This window comes from Maylandia zebra, linkage group LG11 (assembly GCF_041146795.1).
Source record: "Maylandia zebra isolate NMK-2024a linkage group LG11, Mzebra_GT3a, whole genome shotgun sequence".
Taxonomy (NCBI): Eukaryota; Metazoa; Chordata; class Actinopteri; order Cichliformes; family Cichlidae; genus Maylandia; species Maylandia zebra.
In genome coordinates this window covers 23,420,947-23,443,548 of record NC_135177.1, presented here as the reverse complement: position 1 = coordinate 23,443,548, position 22,602 = coordinate 23,420,947, and the positions used below count along the sequence as shown (strand labels likewise).

Genomic DNA, 22,602 nt, shown 5'->3' with positions numbered 1-22,602 from the left:
CGGCCCTGTCTCGGGGCACACTAAGAAAAGCAGGCGAATTCCACCTGAGAGGAGGAATCTAGAAGCCGGTTATTGGTTTTGCCCCCTGTCAGATTGACCCCGAGAAACAAAACACCTGCTTTTCTTATTTCTTTTTGGGGTTGGACTTGGCAACCACCGTCAGTTCTCGCTCATTTAAAAAGAGAGCAGGCTGTGGGTCACGGATGGGCACGGACGAAAAATTATGACTGCTTCGATTTCACTATTCAGTGACCAAACACGGATTCAATTAAACCCAGCTGAAGGTCATGAGGTAATACAATGTAAGCGGGTCTGCCACTGAGCTTAATGGAAGCTCTCATGGCTTTGGGAATACTTAAACCAATGGCCCTGTCTAGCTACCCCTCAGTGTTGGCCATTCATATAACCTGAGTGCTGTCATAACCTGAGTGGAGGAAGCTGGGGGTAAGAGTTTAAGAAATGTGCTTCAAATTTGGACTAGCACAGGTGCCAGATATGGAAAGATGCGAGTGTTATTGCTTACAGCAGTTTTGGCCACAGAGAAGAAAGAACAGATAAGGATCTGAGGCAGGGAGGGGAGGATGGGGGTGATGCAGGTGAAGAGGTGGTAAAGTATAGTGGGCGGGGAGTGGATACTATGGGAGAGGGAGAGAAGGGGGAGGGAGAGGGAAAAAGAAAAGATAAGGAGGGGAGCCGCAAAGGAATTTGTGAGAAACTGAAAGCAGCGGAGTGTGGCTGAGTGGAAAGGGAGGAGCACCGAGCAGACAGCAAGGTTACACACGAGGAGGAATTAAACAAAGCACAGACAGGGACAGAGGGGAAAGGATAGGCAGAGCTGTTGATAGTAGGTTTACATCTTACCTCAGCACTAATTACTACTTTTTCACTGCAGCAGAAAGAAAAGAAACAGAAATTAAGAAAGAGAGAGCGAGAGAGAAACAGCAAAGCGAAGGTGCAGCTGAGAAGAGGAAGAAAAGGAGGGAGTAGCGAGAAAAAAGTGAGAGACAGCAGTTTAAAAAAAAAAAGTCCAGGAGATTAAATTGAGGAAGCGAAACAAGAAGGGAGAGACGAGGCTCTGAGGAGTGAGCGAGGGAGGGAAAGTAAGAAAACTGCAGACACTCATTGACAGAGAACACTGGACTTAACTCCACGGTTTACTGACATCAGCAAAAACAAAAGAAGAAGAGCGTCACCAAAAAAAAAAAAAAAAAAAGAGGTCACTGTGGTGGTGTGTTGCCTGCCTGAGTTTGTCTACTATGCAACCGAGTCAGCTGAGATAGACAAACTCAAGCACGATCCCACTGTTTACTTCCCCCCAAAAAAACTTCTCCCGGTATCAGCACCATGTTGATGAAAGAGTACCGCATATGCATGCCACTGACCGTGGATGAGGTAAGTGTGTTTGTCTTTCCCACGCTTTTACACACACAATTCCCACCACTTAAAAGTGAAAAGCAAAAATTTGGGGGTTATTTTAACTGCGGCAATGTTTTGTTTGGTCTTTTTTTTCTTATTGTTTACTTGTAATCGTGAAGGTGTGCACGTACTGATAAGACAAAATGCCAACACAGCACTGAGACCCCCCCGCAGCTGCCCTGTGGGAGCTTTTTCCACATTGGGATAGAGCGATGAGTCAAGCGTACAACACCTGGACAGCACTACACGTTCTACATTTGCTTGAGCGCTCCAAGCTCAAACTAGTCAGACTGGTTAAGATCCCAACTTAAAGGCATTTGGCCTGCGGGTGGAAAAACAAAGAGATCCTGCTGGAGGGGGAAAAGGTGAGCGGACGAGGTTGTTATGCGCTAAAGTGCCCTTCAAAAAGAAATGTCCTTGTCGTCTCCACTACCCCCAACCGGCTTACTTCTACCTGTTACCACAACAATGACAGTGACAAATAGCAGTCCAAAATAGGATTTACAGTATCAGGACAGGGCACACAGAACTCGAGCTTGCAGCAAATCCTCTTTCGCTTAAGTGTAATGTGAGTTTAACTGCAGTTTATTTGAGGAGGTATCAAATCATAATAGGAACCACGCAACAGACCGCAACCTTTGCTCCACTATTAAAGTGAGCAGATTTTCAAGTGTGACATGCACAGCACACTCGCACCGTGGCAAAGAATGTTCCGTGTTGCTTTTGCCAAAGAAAAGAAACAGGCGGCAGGTGATAGTGGCTCAGGTGGTAGGTAGGTGTGTCGGTTCTGTTGTTGATTCACTTTCTATTTCTTCCACAGGCACATGCTAAAAATAACTTGGAGCAATGGTTCTCAAACTCTTCTTAATTATATGTCCCCATTAAAGTATTCAGCCAAATTAACCCAGACACTTGCTGTAGAACAGAAGGGATACACAGAGCACTGCACCATCTATATTTAGTTAATTAAAGAAATCAAATTGTAATCTAACCATTTGTTTCAGTCATTTTATTGTTAGATATTGCTTGAGACACGATGTATATCTTTTTCTTCTATTTGTTGCTGGGATTGTTTCCAATTTTTTTCTGATTCACGCCAAAGCGATACGTATGAAGGCTTGTCCTATGTAAGACACTGTCTGATTATTACATTACTGCCTGCTGACCTGTGTTTCTACTGTCTGATGAAAAGCAGATGGTTCACGAAACGTCACACGCTACGAGATGTAATGAATAAGAAAATTGGAGTTCTGCAGTGTGCAAACTGTCACTCACGTTTGTGGTTAAATAAATTACAAACTTGTATCTGAAAAAAAAACTTCATCTGAAAGTGAGGAACACGGGCTTTTGTGTCTCTGTGGTCTTGGTTATTCTCTTGGCAGGGAGGAAACTGCAGTGTTCAAACTTGTTAACGACTCTCAGTCGCTACAGAAAAGAAGGCCTCACTCAAGCGTGCCCTTTGTCTGTGTTTTCCGCATTGCTGCTTTCAACCACAAATCTTGTTTCATGAAATGTTGGAAACAGGATTCACGCTCACAGCGATCATAATTTTGTTTGTTGCTATTTGGGTCTGTGAGGTTTTACAACCATTTAGGGGTGTATGAAAACTGATTGCCCCCCCCCCCCCCCACTGGCTCTCCCTCACCAAAGCCCTTACACTAGGGTACTGTTAATCTTATGCTGCCTAGCACCACTGTATGAGAGTGCAGACTAAATAAGGCTTCATGGTGGAAAGTAACTTTTTTTGCACGTTTACTCAAATACTCCACTGAAGTACCGTATTAATGCACTTATAATACAAATAGTATCCTTATTTGAGAGACACCTCTCACAGAGGTGTGTATGAAAAAGGCAGTGTCACAGGAACATGCAGTGCCCCATAAAAAATATTCAGACTTCTCAGAAGATTGTATGTTTATTGCTTTACAGCAATGAATCAATGTGACATTTTTAACTTTGAAGATAAAGATAAAGATAAGATAAAAATCTTTTATGTGACATTTGTACACATACACTGGGTCTGGGTACATAGCAAATTGTGTGCAGAGCTGAGAGTCAGGGTCAAATAAATACAGACACATATGCAGTATAAACCAAAGTGCATGTTGAGGTAATATGTTTGGGGTTTTTTTTAAGAAAAAAAAAATATGTCAAGATGTTTCTCAGGTAATTTTTGCCTTAACTCCAAGAATTATGACCTTAATTCTTCATAGCGTAGATTCAGAAAAGCCTCAGAAAAACAGATTTGGGTCCATATCGACATGACAGCGTCACACAGTTCCTGCAGATTTGTCGGCTCACGTTCATGATGAGAATCTCCCCATCCAACACATGACAATGACTGTGAAGGTCATTTGTGTAGAGTGTCATGTTCAAGAAACCACTGAGAGATGATCTCAGTTCTGTGATATGTTGTTATGTTATTATGTGCCGCATGTGTTTTGGATTTTTGCTGCCGTGGTGCCAGGTCTCTCTTGGAAATGAGATTTTTAATCTCAATGAGATTTTTACCTGGATAAATAAAGGGCTAATACAATAATATAGTGCATTGTCCTGCTGGAAGCAGGCATTAGAAGATAGATAAACTGTGCTCATAAAGGGATCAGCAAGGTCGGGCATGCTGCCACATTAAAACAATGCTCAGTTGTTACAAAGGGGCCTATAGTATGCCAATATAGTGGTATTCTGAAACTAGGCCGTCAGCTTGAGGGTTCATGTTGTGCGTTCATATGCAGGAGAGATGCTCTTCACTGGGCCATTTCTTGTAAACCCTACAGATCACTATGGGGGAAAGTCCCAGTAGATCATCAGTTCAGGAAAAACTGGCACCAACAACCGTGCAAGATTCAAAGTCACTTGCTTCAACTATTTTCCTCATTCTGATGTTCGTCTTGACAATTTCTACATTTCTAAATGCACTGAGTTGCTCTTATGTGATTGGCTGATTCAATATTTGTTTTAAGGACCAGTTAAACAGGTGTATCTAATAAAGTGCATAAAGTGTAAATCGCCACTGGGAAACGTTGAACACAAATTTTCCACCCTTAATTGTCATTGTTGTCATTGTGTTTTGCTAGTTGACGATCAAAGACAAAAGCTGGTAAATATTTTAATCATGAATCATGGCATTGTCCTGATAATGCGTTGTATTTGTAGTCTGACGACATTTCTTGTAAAGCAAATCCTGGGCTGTAAAAACGAAACAGTAAGAGGAAACACATTCCCAGAGCTGACAACGATCCCTCCTGACCTGTATGTAGTGATTTAAGGAAAGAAAGATACTTTCCACTTCCTTGTTTTTCCTAAAACGGGGGGAAAAGATTCATAACTTGTGTGGGAGGAGCTCTCTGTCCTGCGGTCTGCTGGCTTTAAGATGGTGTTAAAGCACCCATCACTATGATTAATTAAGTCCCATGAATATCCAAGAAGTAAATATTGAATGTTGACGTTCCACAGTAATTGGAACAAGAAGGAGGAGTGTCACATGATGTCAGCAAAGCACAGTGAAGGATGGCAATCTGATGTCTGCCGTCCTCTTTCTCTCTTCCTCCCAATCTTTCTGTTTCTGCTTTTAATTAGAATAATGCTTTAGTGCCACAGCAATATAGGGCAACAAAATGAATTGCATTATGGTGGTCACAGCAGAACAGCGAAGCGCTTTATGGCACAATTTCTCAGCTTTTTCATAACTTTATAAACAAAAGTTTACCAAGTGATTTACAACTGCAGCAAACAGAAAAATGCAAATAGAAACAAGATTAGGGAGAGAAGATGAGAACGACCAACAGCAGCAGCAGCAGCAGCACTGCAAGAAATGAAAAGAATTATTGTGAGAGATTTTTTTTAAATACACTGATTGTATCAGGCTTAGCTAAACGAGGAGATACTCCAGATGCCCAAAGCCCTTGTCCTCTTTAGACTAACTAACACAAAATACTCCCTCATCAGCGTGCACAAACTGGGGCTGCAGCAGAGAACAAAGTCCCTTCCCCTAATTTAGACACTAGGCAATCACTCTCACTAGCCAAATTAATTTTTTGATATCTGAAATGGAACTTTAGGGAAATCTTTATACACAGCAAGTGGCTAAGATTTGAAAAATGAAGAGCAAATACAAAGCCTGTGCCTAAGCAGCCCTGAGTAAGTGCCTGTCGAGACAAAACCGGACTCAGCAACCAGGGTGAACCTGCTGCCAGGAGGATTTTCTGCCATCATTCTCATTACTTCCTCTTAGTGGCAGATGGGTATTACATTTTCTTCAATGGGACCTGCATTGTATTGATTTGTTATGGATGAATTTTTTTCTTATTTAAGTCCTCATATCCATTATTATGCTCCATGAGAAATTTGGTCTGCCCTCCTTCAGCTTAAATGCCAATTCCAGTCTTTAAAATATTCCCAAAAAGTTCAGATTAAGAATACAACTTTTCTGAAGAGCAACTACAGCTGCTCGAGCAACAGTTGGATAATGATACACAGAGAGGAGTGAAGAGTAAAATCGAATGTGCACTTTGCGATTTAGTTAAATGCAGCAGTAAAGATGCAGTTCCTTATTATGGTTCAAATGTATGTGTAGAATAAATGTTGAAGTAATTTAAATGTAAAAAAGCGACTAAAAATGGGATTAAAATTTACTCCAGTACCAGACCGAGAGACGAGAGAGGCTACAGCTGCAAAACCTCTGAGAACTGACTCAAGCAGCAGTGCCTGTTATTTGGATATGGCTTTGAGTTCACGGCAAATTCATATTTATTTTGTTTGTTTGCAAAAAAATGAAGCATAAATGTGTGAGTTATTTCAAAGGCTACATGTTTATGGTAGATGAACGTGAGGACCTGTGTGTTTAAACGAAGGATGACCACAGTCAACAAACACTTGGTTAATTCAACTAAGGCCGCACTCTAAATGTGTCCCTTTGGATGGCATCTTGAGGATTAGCAGGAGGAGGACGAGGGAGATTTTTGCTTTGTGCTTACCATTTTCTCACCACATTTCTCTCTCTCTCTCTCTTTTCTCTTCACGCCATCCCCGTCCTCTCCGCCATAAACCTCATCCTAAACCTCTCCTCGGGCTCCAGTACAGGATTGGGCAGTTGTACATGATCAGTAAGCACAGCTGTGAGCAGAGTGGTGGGGGAGAGGGGGTGGAGGTGGTGAGGAATGAGCCAGATAATCACCCCAAGTACGGAGCGGGGCAGCTGACCGAGAAACGAATCTACCTCAGCAGGTACAATTAAACTCTTTGATTGTGTTGTTGCACTAATGATGTACACATGACGGGCCATTAGAATAACTGATTGCCGTGTTCTGATCGCTGCGCTGCAAAGCTTCACATCTCAGCGATCCAAGTTACACGAAACACACAGTAACACCCAGCGTGCATTGCGACCTGCCTGTTTACAAAGTCCAAACACCCTTTGTCTAGACATGCTGAGGTATAAGTGGAAATATTACTGTACTGTGAGGTCAGTAAACACTGGATTACGTAAGTAAAGTTCTCTAGCTGGGCATAACTCGTGCACATCATCCCGGTGCTGGTAATTGCAGGGTATGTGGGAAGATTTAGCCTCTCATTAAATTTTCTTTGTAGAGTTGACAAAGTTTGTTGGCAGTCAGAGTCTAGTCACAGTATAACCACACGTAGAAAAACTACAGATAATTACCTCCAAGTTCTTACACTCAAATAATGGATGTGTTTAACCCCTGGTAAGCTTTTCTAAGTGGTCTATCAGAACTCTGTTATTGTAAGAAAGAAGTGACAATATTTACATAAGTCAAATATTATTTACACGTAGGGGAAAAAAGACAAAAACAGGAAAGAAAATTACAGAATAAAGCGAAAGCCATCGATAGCTATTGTGACTGCAGGTGTTAATATGTAACTTGTCTATATGCATATTTTTACAGGACATAGATGTGAATGTTTATAGAGTGTAGTCTTGAGTACAAAACAGAACATTGTAAACCTTTTTTTTGAAGTATTTATGTAACATTTTGGGAAATAAACTCTTAATTATTATATGATACAGTGTTTAGCTCAAACATAAAGTCACGTCAGTTGACTGTTATGCAAGTTCTTTGTTTTTTTTTAAACTTTGGACTGCAAAACCTCCAATAAAAACTAAATCTACTGTTTTTATACAACAGTGTTGATTCAGCAAGCCAGACAGTGAGTTAATTAGTGCTGGTAGGTGAAATTTATTGCCTGTGGATGGAATGAGACTTACTGTTTCCACCATATCCAGTCTTTTATTCCTCTCTGATCTTTTTAGGTGGGTGTCACTTCATGTTTTATACACATACTGAGAGTGTTTTTCTTATCATACAACTCTTCACCACAAAAGAACTGATGATTGTCAAGTCAAGTCAAGTCAAGTTTATTTATAGAGCACATTTAAAAACAACCAAGGCTGACCAAAGTGCTGTACAGTAAATACAGATAAAAATACAATTGGTCAGGCTAAAGCCAGAGGAAACTCCACCGGAGGCCTGCAGTGGTCTTCACATGCAAATCTGTCATCTAACAGGATATATGGGGAAAAAACTAATTGAACCACCAAGTACTTGGCTCCCAATGATGATTCCCCCAGAATAGTTGGCATTCAAGCTTTGCATTTTTATCTGGTAAAGCGAATGATAAGGGGTCGTCAAATTATATAAACATATTCTCAAACTTTAAATGGGTAAAATGCCCGGCCTATTGGCTTGGATCTGGGCATGTACGCTGCCAGCATCCCATTTTTGGTAAGCAGAACTGACATTTCCCAAAATGTCAAGCTAGTGCTACAATGTATTTGTGACAACTTTCATACCATAATTTATTAGCATGGTATTGCCCTGTTTTTTTCCTCCACTTAAAACTATACAGACATCCCAGGGTGTCACATGCTGCCATTTTATCCAAAGCTACTGGCATTGCAGTGCCCACTGGCATCGGTGCTTTCAAGTACTGGGATGTAATTCATGGTCATGTTTGAAAAATAAGAAGGTCGGTTAGTAAGTTTATCAGCCAAGAGAATCTGCTCATTTTATTTGGCATTTTAATTTTAGATTAATTTTAATTTTAATGAATCTGCTCATTACAATACGGCAAATAACTAATAAATTACCAAAAAAACAAAGTTGTTGGCATCTGCTGCTATCTACATACGCAGAAAATCCAGTCGAACAGAAACTAATATTAAGTACGTAGATTAAATAGTTCATCTAAGATTAAATAGTTCATCTAAGTACTTAATATTGCACAACTCTGGGGATGTGAAACAGAGATTCAGAAATTCCTCCCTAAAAGTGACGTTGCTGCAGGACATTCAGTCGGCAGTCACTTGAGTCAAGTCCCTTACGGCAACTAAATTTGTCACAGATCACTCATCAGCGCAGACTTACTCAAACTGATTGCTACATGTCGGTAACATGTCTGCATTTAGAGCTCAACTATAAACTCAACTCCAACTATTTGCAAACTTAATCCAATTTGTCTAAGACTGCAGGCAATCTGAGTTGGACTGCAGTTGGTTGGAGACAAGCTGCCTCCAATCAAAGTGTTCACTGCAGCTATTTGCAATTGGTCACCAAATCAAAGGGCAACCGATTTGTTTCTAGTCACACTGAGGTTTTGTCCTTTTACTCTTGGAGTGTCTGAGCCATGAGACTGCAATTTCAGTTGCAATATACCCAGTATAATAGCACATTAATATTAACACTATATTCTGAAAATACAGTTAATCAGTGTGCTTCATTGTGAAACCAAGCGGTCCCATAAATGATGAGTCAGAGGTGAAATTGTTGCTCTGTTTACAAAACGGAGTATTTCACACCCTGTGAGTGATAAGAGTTCTAAACCAGCCACAGGCTGCACACTGATTATAAACCTTAAATAGGAGTTGATTTTTCCTACATGATTAAGTGTGTTTGCACTGCTACAAGTAAAAAGGTTTAATAATGCTGCTCTGCGAGAGTATTGTGTCCATGTACTTTTCTCTGTGCTCAGGCTGACAGCCCATCAGTTAATTGTGCTCATAATGAAAGCCCAGTCTCAAATATAACATAAATCTCCTAACTCTAAATTCACTTCCTAACCCTGAAATAACCTCACTCATTACCCTCATGTAACCTCAGCTCTTATTCCAATCACCACTACAAACCCAAGGCCTAATCCTAAAATAAACTCTCAAAGAAGTAAAGACGTGTTCACACTGTGGAGGATTTTTCTAATCTTTATGTGCTTGTGGGACATTTGGTCTTCATTAGTAAAGATATGTAAGAACACACGCATGCTCTTTCTCTCTTCACACACACACACACGCACGCACGCACACACACACACACACACACACACACACGCACACACTGTATTCTACTTCAATCATGTTCTGACATGGGACCTAGGAGCTACAGTAACAGTTCATCACCACAGGTGTAATTGAGAATGAGTCATACAAATGAATGCTGTGGTGAGAGTAGCCTACAGGTAATCTGGCTATAAACGGCACAAGACCCACTCAGGATCTCTCCGTCTCTCCCTTCATAATCTCTCCTGCTCTTACACTCTGCAACGGTGATCCTTCTTTCTTTGCTTTCAGTAAACTGCCATCTTGGGTAAAAGCATTTGTCCCTCGATTTTTCTACGTTACGGAGAAGGCCTGGAACTTCTACCCATACACCATCACAGGTGCGTGTTTGCCTTTCTTTGTGTTAAACACAGAGTTATTTTAACCTCAATACATTATACAAAGCTTGTTTACTGAAAACAGATGCTTTTTCAAGTGACATCAAATGTTCATAACTATGTATGCATGTATTCCCTTGTGGTAAATTGCATGTGTGTGGGCGCAATTTCATGTTCAAGCATACGAGTTACTTATGCTGTTTTCTTCCCATCTATATTGAATGTCCCCGGTGCTGCAGAGTACTCAGTAAGTATTCTCACACATCATTTACTGTACATGAATGCAACAGAGCTCATCTCTTTCCAGTATCAGAGGATCTAATCTGCAGCCTGCTTTCACACTATCTCTGCCCCTCAACCCTCCACCCCCCATTTTTCCTCTTTGTCACCCTGTAGGTATCATTCCTGCCCAAGTTCAGCATCCGTATTGAGACAAGATTCGAGAACAACAATGGTGATAACGATAACGTGAGTATTGTAAGAGGGGGGTTGTGAGAGGTGAGAAAAATAGAGTGATTAGAGACGAGGGGGAGGAGAACGACAAGGGTCTGGAGAGAAATTGCAATTTTCTCTGCAGCACTACAAAAATGTTCATCAAATTGATGCGCCCATTACAAGGAAAACAAGCAAGCCACGAAATGCAGTATTGGCAGATCTATTAACCAGACATGCAGTGTGCTGATCATGGCTGCCACGATGCATTTTGTCCAAGGCACGCAAAGACACACACAGACAGAAAGTCACCAGCAATTGCAGCTCTGTCTGGCACTTGTGTTTGCCTGGTGTAATTGAGAAAAGTCAAGACAGGAGAACCAAAAAAAACAAAACAAAAAATGCATAGATCCAAGAGTTGTTTCTTGGGCTGTGCATCCAGTGAATCTAGTTTTATGTCATGTAGTTTCAGGTTACACGAGTTTACTCCAAACAGTCCCATTGCTGTTTGAGTGGCAACCACATACATGCACACTGACATGTGTTTTATACACTAGGGGGAACAAATTGAGATGCCTTAATCTTTTAAGTTGGTAATTTGTTAGCAAACAGCTGTTTATTTACACATCAAAGATTACAGAGCAACGCTATCAGCCAATTAGTCGTGTCGCTGCATGGCTAACTGGTGTATGTGATCAATTAATCACTCAGTTTTGCTCAGTTTTTGGTCTCTACCACCTTCTCACTGAAATATTTCCCCTTTATAAACCACTACAGACAGCATAAGAGACGGATGTAGCTACCCTGACATCACCCACCGTTTTCTGGTGTCTCGCTTTGAAGCCTCAACATGAGCGTTTCCACTGTTGCCATCTTGCAACAGACAGATGTGACGTGGAGGGGCGGGGTCTGCCTGTTAAACCACCTGATCCTTTTTTTAACATAATATGACCCAGAATGAGAGGCCGAACCCTTGAATTCAGCAGAAAAGTGTTTAGAGAAGCTGTCTTTGTATTGACTTCTAAAAGGACTGGAAGTCCTCTTTTAAAACCACAGCTATCATCATCTAGTGGCCTTCAGATAGGACGCACGGTTGAGGCACTTAAAGTGTTGGCTTAATTTTTCCGACCTTGAAGCTACGTCCACGTTTTATGCTGTTTATGGTAGTATAAGTTTAAGTATTTACATTACTTTAGCATCTTCCTTTCATAGTGCTTCATCTAGTTACTCTGGGATTAATCCATTACATGTGGAGCAACTCTTAGATATGTTGTCTAGAAGGAAATGTGAACAGACGAATGCCACCGTAAACCACTGATTCTGAAAGTTTGTCTAGCATGCCCAGCTTCAGAAACAAAAATATGTTTATTTATTTTAAATTTTATTTATTTAAGTCAGCTTCTCTCCATATTTTTCCTCGTCCTCTACGCCACTATTGCAAACTCGAGTTTGAGAACTACTGACCTGACCTAACTGTTGTAACAGTAAACATACCAACTCAGTACAGCTCTCAGTGCACGAGCTTGAACTCGTTTGTATTCTCACACAGCCTCTGAATAACACAAAAACAATTACCATTTCATTTAGTATCATTTCTAAATATCATTAGTCAGATAACTTTAACTACACATCACGTAGTCTAAATACCCACAGCCTGATTAAAAGAACTGAATGAAAGGAACTATTTATGCGAGCATTAAATTTATTCCAGTTCAAATTCATTTACTGAGCAGATTTTATCCTAGAAATAATTTGACACTTTCTCTTTCTGCCACTCTTTCTAACTGCAAAGTACAGATACTCTCCCAGTAGCGAGTAAGACAGATGGCCAGGCTGCATATTGAAAACAGCTTGTGTGTTTGGTCATATTTGTTGAGCCCCATTTGAAAGGCTGCATTTGAAATGATCTGCTGCTTTGGGGGGAAAAAGCAACTCCTTTTACGCCTGCTACACTTGTCTAGCTTGGTAACGCTACACTTGTCTAGCGTTACCAAGGTGTTGAAGACACTTAGATTTAAGTGAACCTAACACTATCAACATGTGCACGCATGCAGGGAGGGCAGGAATGAGAATGGAAAGAAAGGATGCTGAGTGAGGAGGCGGGATCGTGGGGTGACATTACTTTCTTATTTCTTGACTGAGTAGCTCCATGGCCGCAGCTGGAAGGAACGCCAGGCTGCAGCACCCGGAAAATGAGCTTGCTGGACTTTATTATGTATGAAACTGCCAATCAGACTTATTTACTTATTTACTCCAGATCGTTCCCGCTCACTTTAACCCCTGCTGTTAGTGTACTTCCACATTTCCAAGGGAAATATCATACTTTTTACTCAGCTGCACTTATTCACCCACCTAAGTGTATGCTTTACAAATCAGGCTTTACATACAAAGCATGCGGAGAGATTATAAAATACGATCCTTCTACAAAGCAGTGCATACAATTTGAGCTAACAAAATACCAATTTGGACCGCATCCGCTCATTTTCTGGAGTTTGGAGCCTATTCCAGATGACAGTGAGCAAGAGGCGGGGTCCACCCTGGACAGGCTGCCAATCAATCACAAGGAAAGGAGACAACACCTTGGCTAACAGCCACACCTGATTTAGCCTAACATGCCACCTAAAGACCACCTAAAGAAAATACACAGAGGCACAAGTAGTACACAGAAGGACCTCCAATCAGGAGTTTTGGAGCAAGAACCTTTTTGCTCTGAACTATCAATGCTGAACACTTGTTTTTTTTTCCCCTCTTTTTTTAAAAAAATCCCCCAAATTTTAAGCTTTCAGGGCCTCATATATATGAATAGATTTTTTCTTGCATGTCCTTATAACAGTTATGGTGTTTATACAATTCAATTGACAATCGTTACGACACCGTGAGAAAACCCCAAGCAACTTGTAGAAGGCAACACAAACACGCAGCTAACACAACACATTCCATAAAAGGGAGCAAGACCTTGTGAAGACACAGACTAACAACAACACCGCAGGAGCGTAGCAGGCTATTATTTTACCCCAGGTTTTTCTTATTTGTTAGTTTTCAGCTGTGAAATGAACAACTCCAGTGCGGCATTAGAGCAAATTTTAAACAAGGTCAGATAAAAGTGCAGTCTCGTCTCTTTCTCCCTCTCTCTCCAGGTTTCTTCCATTCTCTCAAGGAAAAGTGTACGTGGCTCTCATAACTTTTTCCCCCCCTCTCTTTTAATACCCCTCATATGTCCTTGTTTTTTTCCCCTCATCCCCCGCCTCTGCTCTCTATCTGTTCACTCCTCTGTTTGCACCAGTGTGATTTGCTCCAAGGGCCTCCGGGTGGGATATAGTGAGGGGTGTTATGGTGTGTGACCTCCGTTTTCTACACTGTTACTCATCTTCTCTTAGTCCCGCTCTATGCCGAGTGAGTGACTGTACGTGTGTGACACTACGGGTGGGTGTATGTGCGTCTGCTGTCATTTAACTGTGTGACCTCCCCCATCTGTTTGGATGTAGGTGTTTGGGGACAAGCCAACCCCAGCAGAGAATGTGCTTTTCCTGGATATCCTGAGTGACCCCATCCCTGAAAAGCACTACAAAGAATCAGAGGTACTCACTGCACTGGCAAAAAACCCACAAACATGGACATATGCTTCACAGAGGTGCAAACAAATGACTGTGAACAAAAAAAAGTTGTTTTTTCTGATTTTCTTTCTCTTCCAAATGGAAAACTATGTGATTGCTTTCCAAGAATAGTTCAGCATTTAGTGAAAAAATAAATAGGAGACTTGGTTTAATGACAAGTAGCCAAAACTGTAAGCTTACTTAATTCAAACATATACCCACTAACTTTGCTTTGGATTTTGGCTGCTTTTTCACTAATTCTCAGTCCAGTCCTTGCACAGGACCATTTTCAGAGGTATTTTTTTTCTCTTCAACCATTTAACACTGAACTATGAATCATTCAAGCATAAAAAGGCACCAACCTCGAGGAATGAATCAGTGTTGTGTCTACACATAATAGACAATTTAGCAAAGAACCGGTTTTAAATTGCATCTTTAGGCACTTTGTTACTAGCAGTTAGAGCTGGGCGATAGAACGATAACGATATGTATCGCGATATAACTTTTACTCGATAGAGAAATTAAGCTATCGCGATAGACCTCGCCGCTCTTGTCCTCAAAGAAAAAAAAAAAAAAAGGTCAGCCAATCCAAATTAAGTAGCGCAGAGCCGAACCAATCACAGCCGCAGCGTCACGTCGCGTGGCTTGTTACGTACAGCACAAGTGCCAAGCCGCACGTGTGTTTGTTTGGGAAGTAGCCAGCGGGTAATGGAGGAAATGAGTGTGCCGACTAGAAAAATCAACCGAAGAGAAAAAAGATGATGGTTTCAATGCCGGAGAGATTGTCAAACGGAAGAGCCATAGAAGTTCCGTAGTGTGAAGGTATTTCGGCTATTTCAAGTCTGACAAAAAATAGAGTAGCGTGCACTGTAAATTGTGCCGAAAGCAAGTCTGGAAATACAATGAACTGGAGCATGCGTCACACTGTGCGCCACGTTATTGTTTCGGTGAAATGAATTTCTACAATACTGTTACTGTTAATTCTACTCTCTGCAGTGTTTAAATGCTTACATATACACACAGTTACTGTCCCTCCACACATACAACTCGGTTCTGCTTCTATGCCCCAGCTTTGTTTACTTTTTCCCACCGAGGCTTCTAGACTTCTGATTGGCCAACATTTCGGCACGGTTAGGAATCTAGCGCCACCTGCTGCTTTGGCATGTTCATAGCAGCGTTTTCCTTCATTTCTGCCTTTATGTGTGGACGGGATTATTTTTTAAAACGAAAACGGAAAATCTCAGTTTTCAAAAATACCCGTGTACGTGTGGACGTAGCCTCAGTCTCTGACTGGAAGCGCTAATTCGTCATTCGGCTTTTGTCAGACTAAAGTAACTGTTAAAACTGTTTGAAAAGCTCAGCTATACAACAAGGAGAGATTGAGAATTTCCTTTTAGTTCTCAGTTTATTTGATATTGACAAAAGTTAGTCAGTTTTGTCTGTTCTTCTGTAAAACAAACTAAGATTTATTTTTAGAATTAATATTTTGTTTCTAAGTGGAATTGACAATTTAGTCTGTTTCGTTTGTTCTATTTTGAAACTTAAACGCTTTAGCGGCTGCCTTTTGTGTAGTTTGCAATATTTGCCTTTATTTATCTGAAAAAGTCTCATGTTCCTTAAGTACATCTACCCTGTTGAACTTATTATGGGAAATAAATATTTAAATAAAAACAAGCTGCTGATTATTTCACATTTTACTTGTGAGCAACGGCACATTTAAATCTTACAAATATAGTTATTTGGCTTATATCGTGATAGATATCGTTATCGCCTGAAATGAAAAAAACATATCGTGATATGAAAAAATCTCATATCGCCCAGCTCTACTAGCAGTCTGTCAATTTGGTCACATTTCTTTAGTTGAATCCATGAAAAATACCAAAGACATCACAGTTTGAAAGGCATGAAATAATATTTTGCGTGAAGTGAAAACAGAGAGAAAAGGCTGAGGTATTCCAAAATCAGTGGCAACAGGTCTGGTGGAGTGATGAATCCAAATTTGGATGAAGCTGTCGTTGATATGTATGAAGCAGATTAGGAGAGAGGTTGGTGTCAGCCATCTGTAAAACACGGTGAAGGCGCTGTCATGGTTTAGGCTGCATTTCAGTCAGTGGTGTTGGGCATCTTATCAAAACTGATGGAACTGTGAACGATGATAAGTCCTATCAGATCTTAATCCACTGTGTAGTACCATCCATAATGTGTCTGACTGGCAACAGCTTCAGTGAACTCAAACACACATGCTCCAATGCAGTTGAAGCTTACCTGAATTAAAAACAACAATTAAACACTAGTGTTCATCGATTGGCATCCTGCCCGGACCTCAACATTACTGAAGAAAACAGAACAAGAAGCAGGTCGATCCTGTATTTCCATTTATGTATGCCCTTTTCAATAAATATGAATTACATCATTTTTAATTAATGGCAAGCATGCAACCAACTGAAAAACTCCACCCAAAAATCATATTAGTTTGTCTGGGGGAATCAACATATATGGGCATTTCTACTCTCAAAGCCAAGAAACTTTACGCAAAAAGGCAAATAAAACACTTTAGTGACTGAAGTTTGAGTCTCAGGCGGGGAGAATTTTTCACATGTTGCAACAAAGAAACTTGATAACAGTGATGGAAAAGATAAATCCTTTGAAGCAGCACTAAAGAGGTGATATGAAACTTTGTTTCTATGTGCCAAGACATGCCATATCTAAAAAATGCATTCTGCATGCATTTCTTCATATGACCGCTAGATCCACTTAAACCCACAGCTATAGGTCAGAACAACAGCTCATGCAAATGATCTATATGCTTGTTTCCTGCTGTGGAACAGTCTAAAATTTTCTCTAACTTGATGTGTCATTTTATTATCTGCATTTTGCATTGATCAGATTGTTGATTACTTAATCTAGTGGGGCTTTGTTGTTGTTTTGTTTTTCCTGTGCTGATTTTCCCACTTCCTGACTTTATATTAAGCTAAGACTACTCAAACAGACATTTAAGTCACATCCAACTCAAAATATTGTCTTTTAAGTGATAATGGCTCATAATGCATAGTGCTTAATATACAAACAATGATCCACTAAGACAAAAACACATACCTTTTTTTTTTTTTTTACTTTACTGCCTTTTGTTTCTGCTTCTAAATAAATCAGTTACACACACCCCACACAAACACCTCTGCATCACTGCTTATTTTCATTGTCTCTCCTCCAAGGTTTAACACGTCTTTACATGTGCATGTTACACAAGCACACCAATCAATTATATTAAGTGACAAGGTGAAATAAAAGATCACAAACACAAACACTTGCCCATCATACTTTCATCAGATTCATAATGTGTGTTATCACACTCCTCTTGTGCAATGTGTTGTGCAACATGCTGCTGGCTCCTCCACACACAGATATTGTCACAGTTTCTGCAGACACAGCTTTTATAACACACTGTTTACTCTGTAAAGGACCTGAGTCTGTGGCAGTCAAGTAAAACTGGCCGAGGACCTCTGGAGAAGGGCTGGAGGGACAGCCACAAACCTGTCATGTGCTCCTATAAGAGGGTGGAGTGCAGCTTTGAGGTCTACGGCTTCCAGACCAGGACGGAGGAGTTCATACATCGAGTAAGATCGAACTCTTTCCCTTTATGTTCATTCCATTGCTATTGTAACGTGACTGCGTCAAGGAGACATCACAATCTTCTTCAATGCCATTCGGTCATTTATTATATGAATGTGCCATGTGTTGCATTGTGACACAAATAAATCACTACCACATTCATTTTAAGACATTAGCATAATTACCAGCATTAACGGCAAGAAGGCTGCTGGCGTCAAATGACCTCTGATCTGTATTATATTATACAAAACGGTAAGAAAACATCTGTTTTTCCACTTTTAACAAAGCATAGTTGCAAGTTAGGGGAAGAAGTTGTACAGCTGGTGGGAAGAAAAAAAAAACACTTTCACAACATTTATCCTCTGCAATGAGGCAAAGCAATGAAGCGTGAAAAGAAAGCAGAAGCACCAGCAGCTAAACTAGCAATAATGCCTTTTAACCCACCCCAACGCTGTCAGTGAGGAGCAAGAGTGTTTGGATTGTGGCTCTATTTTTTTTACAAAGCCGAGCAAAACAGATGAAACTAATAGTAAATGCGCTGCACTCATAGTCTTTTAACCTTATGCTACAGTCACACTATGCAGAACAGCATTACCAAACAAAAATTAATTGTCTACATAAACAGAAATTCCCAATAACATACATTAACATTAACTACTTACATCAAGAGCAAAAGCCTCATAGATTTAGGGACAGAAAAAGCAAAAAACTCCTCCAAAAACGGTCGCATACTTGCTGCGATGACAGTGATTTAAGATCAAAATGACATAGGTGCTCTGAAACCTCGCTTTTATGTAGCAATGTAACCAGAACTGAGTCCCCTGGCGCAAAGAAATGCATCACAAACTAGGTGCACTTATTGCAGAGGACTAAGTTAGGTTGATTGCAACGAGGTTGGCAATCCATCTGTGTTCATTCCTTTGCAAACCTTCACGATTAGAGAGGTCGCAGTTGCTCTGATTCGGACTGCGATTGTTTGGAAACAAGATCCTGAGCAATCACCTGAGTGACTAAAAGTGGTTGCAAGCAGCTACTTCTAGCATTTGGTCACCCAAAGGTTGCAGAAGTTGGTCGCTGCAACTACTTGCAAACTGTTGATGAATGCAAATAAATTCAATACAATCAATGAGCAACTAATATGTAAATGAGTCCTTAGCTAGGCATGATGGACCACTTTTATTCACACACAACAATGCCAGGGGATCTGCTGTGGAAGATGGTCAGCCACTGGAAGCGACTTAAGGTTCAGTGTCGTGCCCAAGGACACTTTGGCACATAAAAGGTCCAGCGACTGAGCCACCAACCACGATTGAGCAACAACCGCTACAACCAGAGCCAAATCCACCTGCCCCAGCCTCCTTATTAAATAAATCCTCATCTATCTCAGCCGTAATCTCATATGTTTGAATTAATTACACAAAGGCACTGTCGTGATTTTGACACTGATCTGCTGTAAAATCATTCTAAAAGCAGCATTTCACACACGACTACACACAACAGCTGTAGCTTTTTAATTACATTTCCTTCCCATAACAGGTTTTTGTTTTCTGTGTAATTGCAGAACATACGAGACATTCTCCTGGTTGGCCACCGGCAGGCAGTGGCATGGATAGACGAATGGCACGGTGGGTCAAAATTACAGTAAACTGCTAAATTTTATATTTTACAGATACGAGATAATCTATTCTGAGCAGCGCACTTGTACTTGTACTTTGCTGTTGTTTTACCCTCGATCTACAGCCTGTTAAATTAAATATGTATCTTCCACTCTGTTTCAATGCACGCCTGTGTTTATGCACTGTTTTCCCCACAGGGCTCTGTTTGGAGGAGGTGAGAGAGTACGAGCGGACGATGCAAGAGAAGACCAACAGCAAAGTCAAATGCAGCCAGAACAGCACAGGTGAGTTCTCAGCATCTGACCTGCACTGTACTGAAATACCACAGAGGAGGAGAGACGAGAAGGCGGAGGGGGGGGATAATAGAGGTAGATATGAGAGGAGTGGAGATGGAGGAATAGATGTAAGTGAAAAAAAAGGGAACAGGAAGTTTGAAATGTATATTTGTGCTCTACAATTATTAATTTCACACCGTAATAGGCAAGAGATGTACATTGGCTGTTTTCAGGTATTTTTTTTTAGCCTGGTATGGTATTAGATGCTGTCAACAAACTGCAAACACTATGAATAAATAACCATGTAATACTGGCATGCTTGAACAGATATTGGTTGCACCACTAGTGCCTTCGCTGTGCCCTACAAGTACCCAGATGGCTGGAGTACATCTGTGGGAGAAAAATGGGAAAGGAAGAGCAGTCAGGAGGCATTTCACAACACAAGGAGCAGTGAGGAGGGAGAGACAGAGGGTGTATGCCCAGAAAAGGACGACAGAAAGACAGATGTAGTGCGTGCCTGTGTGTGTGTGTGTGTGTGTGTGTGTGTGTGTGTGTGTGTGTGTGTGTGTGTGTGTGTGTGTGCGAGGTTCGGGGCGGGGGGGGGTTGGGTAAGAAGGCTCATGAAGTGATAATGCCACTGCGTCTGTCTGATAAACAGTGTAATGCAGCCACCTGCTGAACTCTCACCATCACGAGCCCTCTCAACATAAATAACCGACCATTGCAGCACTTAGCTGCAAATGTCAGACCTGGTGGGGGTATGTGTCTGGGCATATGGTGTGGGTACGTGTGTGTGCGCGCGAATGTGTGTGTATTGTGTATGTGTGTGTGTGTGTGTGTGGGGGGGGGGTCAACCTGCCACCTGCTGGTTAGTCTGGTGAACCTCGGTTGGCTGTGGGAGATATCAAAGGTAAAATTCCCAATATGGCCTGTAGCATCTTGCTGCCTGCGCTCTCTCTCCTTCTCTCCCTCTGTGCGTTATGATGAGACACATCAAGCTGCAACAAATCTGCAGTCATTGCTCAACCTGCTGCAGCCTGCTCCACTGCCGTGGCCCCCCTACAGGCTGAAAGCTGCCACTGCATGCAGATCTGCACAGACTGAGGAATTGTTTTCATTTCATTCATCTGGTGTAATAAAAGTAAACTGATGTCATTTACTCAAGTCAATTGAATGAAAAGGCAAGTCTGTGAGCTGAATGACAGCAGGGGAGAATCAAGTAGCAGAAATTTAAGATCCTAAATACGCTCACAGTTTTCCCTTTTTCCTTCTGATTTTTTTCCTCTCTTTAACTTCTTTCTTGCCACATGTAAAAGTGGATGTATCTGTGTGTCTCAGATTCAGGGCTCGTCCCTCGTCCTGCGTTTTCTCGCTCCATCTCTGTGACAGATGAGCGCAGCCTTAAGAAGATGGGAGTGACCACTGCAGCCGTACCTGACCCCTCCCACGTGACACACAGTCCCATTCGCCTGAACTCAACCCCCGAATGACGCCTCTCTCTCTTTCTCTCTCTCGCTCTCACACACACACACACACACACACACACCTTGCACAGTGCAAACACAACTCAAATACAGTGTCAACATTCACCAGAGTCATGTGATGTCATCTCTCAAATATGAACACACCCATATGCAAACAGCAACATGATCCAACAGACACCGTTTTTTGGGAAAATGCTTTGTTGCTTTCTGGAGCAGAGTATGATATCAATACCTTCTTCTTCTTTTTTGCCTTAAGTTACCGGTTCTAGCTCAGGGAAAAAGTACTTCACTGTTGTTTTTGTATGACTTTAAGAAAAAAATTGTGAGCTGTAGAAATGTTGGTAGGGAGATTTTGTTACTTTTGGAGAGAGCCGAGCTTGATGTTCTTTCTGTTTTCTGTCTTTGTGTTAAGCTAAACTAACTGGCTGCTGGCTACAGTTTCTAGTATCGATCTCTTCATCTAACTCTCTGCCAAAAAGGAGCACAGAGCAGTTCCCAAAATACTAAACTAATCCTCCAGCACCACCTAAGAATTATTCATTACTTTTTACTTTGTTGATATGAAGTATGTTACAGAATGCCGCTCAGATGCACAAGAACACACAAGCGCCTTGTGTCTACTCAGACATTTTCCACAAATAACCTTCAAGTGTCCTCGACAGATTGTAAACACGGTGCATTTCAGCACTTTCTCTCAGTTCCTCGGTTAGAGTGGAGTGCAGGACCCCCAGCAGGGCTCTCCGATTGTTTCCGAGCCCCCAACCAGGAGCGTACAGACAGATGCATAAGGAGTTTAATAGAGTGGATCTAATGAGAGAGCATGAGAGAAGGAGGGTGGGCTGTCAATGCAATGGATCAGCTCCCCCTCCCCACCTCAGCCAATAGGTCAGACCAAGTGTATTGACAGAAGGTAGTGAGGCATTGTATTGGTTCCTTGATCGCTTAGCTGAGTGTTGGGCCAAACGCGAGCTAAACTTCAATTATGTATCAACGGGGTGAGCATTTATAACATTATTAGCTCATGTGCATTTAAAGGGAGAATGGGTTCTTGTCACTGGGTGTAATTATGAAAACTGAATAGATGTAAGTTGTATGATAAAGTGTTACGTACTGCTGTTGCCTTTTTTTTTGTAAAATTACTGGATGTTTAAATAGAATCAGATGGAAAATCATATAGATGTTACACTGTATAGTCTTTTATAACAGCTCTGATTAATAAATACAAATTCTCTCTAATGTGATGACTCAGCTGTGTCATGTTTAAACAAAAATAATGGACTCAATCCGCACATTATCAGCCATGTTTGATCAGTATTGATCAGCCGCTGGTATATCACAGACCGCGCATGTAATCTACTCACCAATTTCACACGCGTGTGCCATGTGGAACCAGCTCGAGCAGCAGCGGACGTGAAAATAATCACGCGCTCAGTCCAGACGTTTTCCCCGCTGCAAGACGCCACAGAATCCTGATTGTTTCACAGATGAGGTGGGTGTGTGCGCACGTCTT

The 22,602-nt window shown here is 41.3% G+C and overlaps 1 protein-coding gene across 2 annotated transcripts; it reads left to right on the top strand.

The window, feature by feature from the left end:
- Positions 1-746: 746 nt before the first annotated feature.
- pitpnc1b (phosphatidylinositol transfer protein cytoplasmic 1b) lies at positions 747-22,328 on the top strand. 2 transcript variants are annotated; one of them, XM_076890043.1, is made up of 10 exons: positions 747-1,392; positions 6,499-6,642; positions 9,998-10,086; positions 10,323-10,330; positions 10,480-10,551; positions 14,001-14,093; positions 17,567-17,722; positions 19,279-19,342; positions 19,531-19,617; positions 20,947-22,328. In XM_076890043.1, the coding sequence occupies exons 1-10, from the start codon at positions 1,388-1,390 to the stop codon at positions 21,096-21,098; spliced, it is 870 nt and encodes a 289-aa protein (XP_076746158.1). In that variant the 5' UTR covers positions 747-1,387; the 3' UTR covers positions 21,099-22,328. The 2 variants fall into 2 exon arrangements, with proteins under 2 accessions (XP_076746158.1, XP_004550762.1); XM_004550705.4 differs by having other exon boundaries at positions 748-1,392; positions 6,494-6,642.
- The last annotated feature ends 274 nt before the right edge of the window (positions 22,329-22,602 follow it).

What these genes read in the sequence shown, in the direction of transcription:
- pitpnc1b (XM_004550705.4), top strand. Translation starts at nt 1,345, where the DNA reads ATGTTGATGAAAGAGTACCGCATATGCATGCCACTGACCGTGGATGAG. An exon ending in ACAATGGTGATAACGATAAC is followed by an intron (nt 10,552 to 14,000) that starts GTGAGTATTGTA and finishes GTTTGGATGTAG; the next exon opens with GTGTTTGGGGACAAGCCAAC. An exon ending in ATGCAGCCAGAACAGCACAG is followed by an intron (nt 19,618 to 20,946) that starts GTGAGTTCTCAG and finishes TGTGTGTCTCAG; the next exon opens with ATTCAGGGCTCGTCCCTCGT.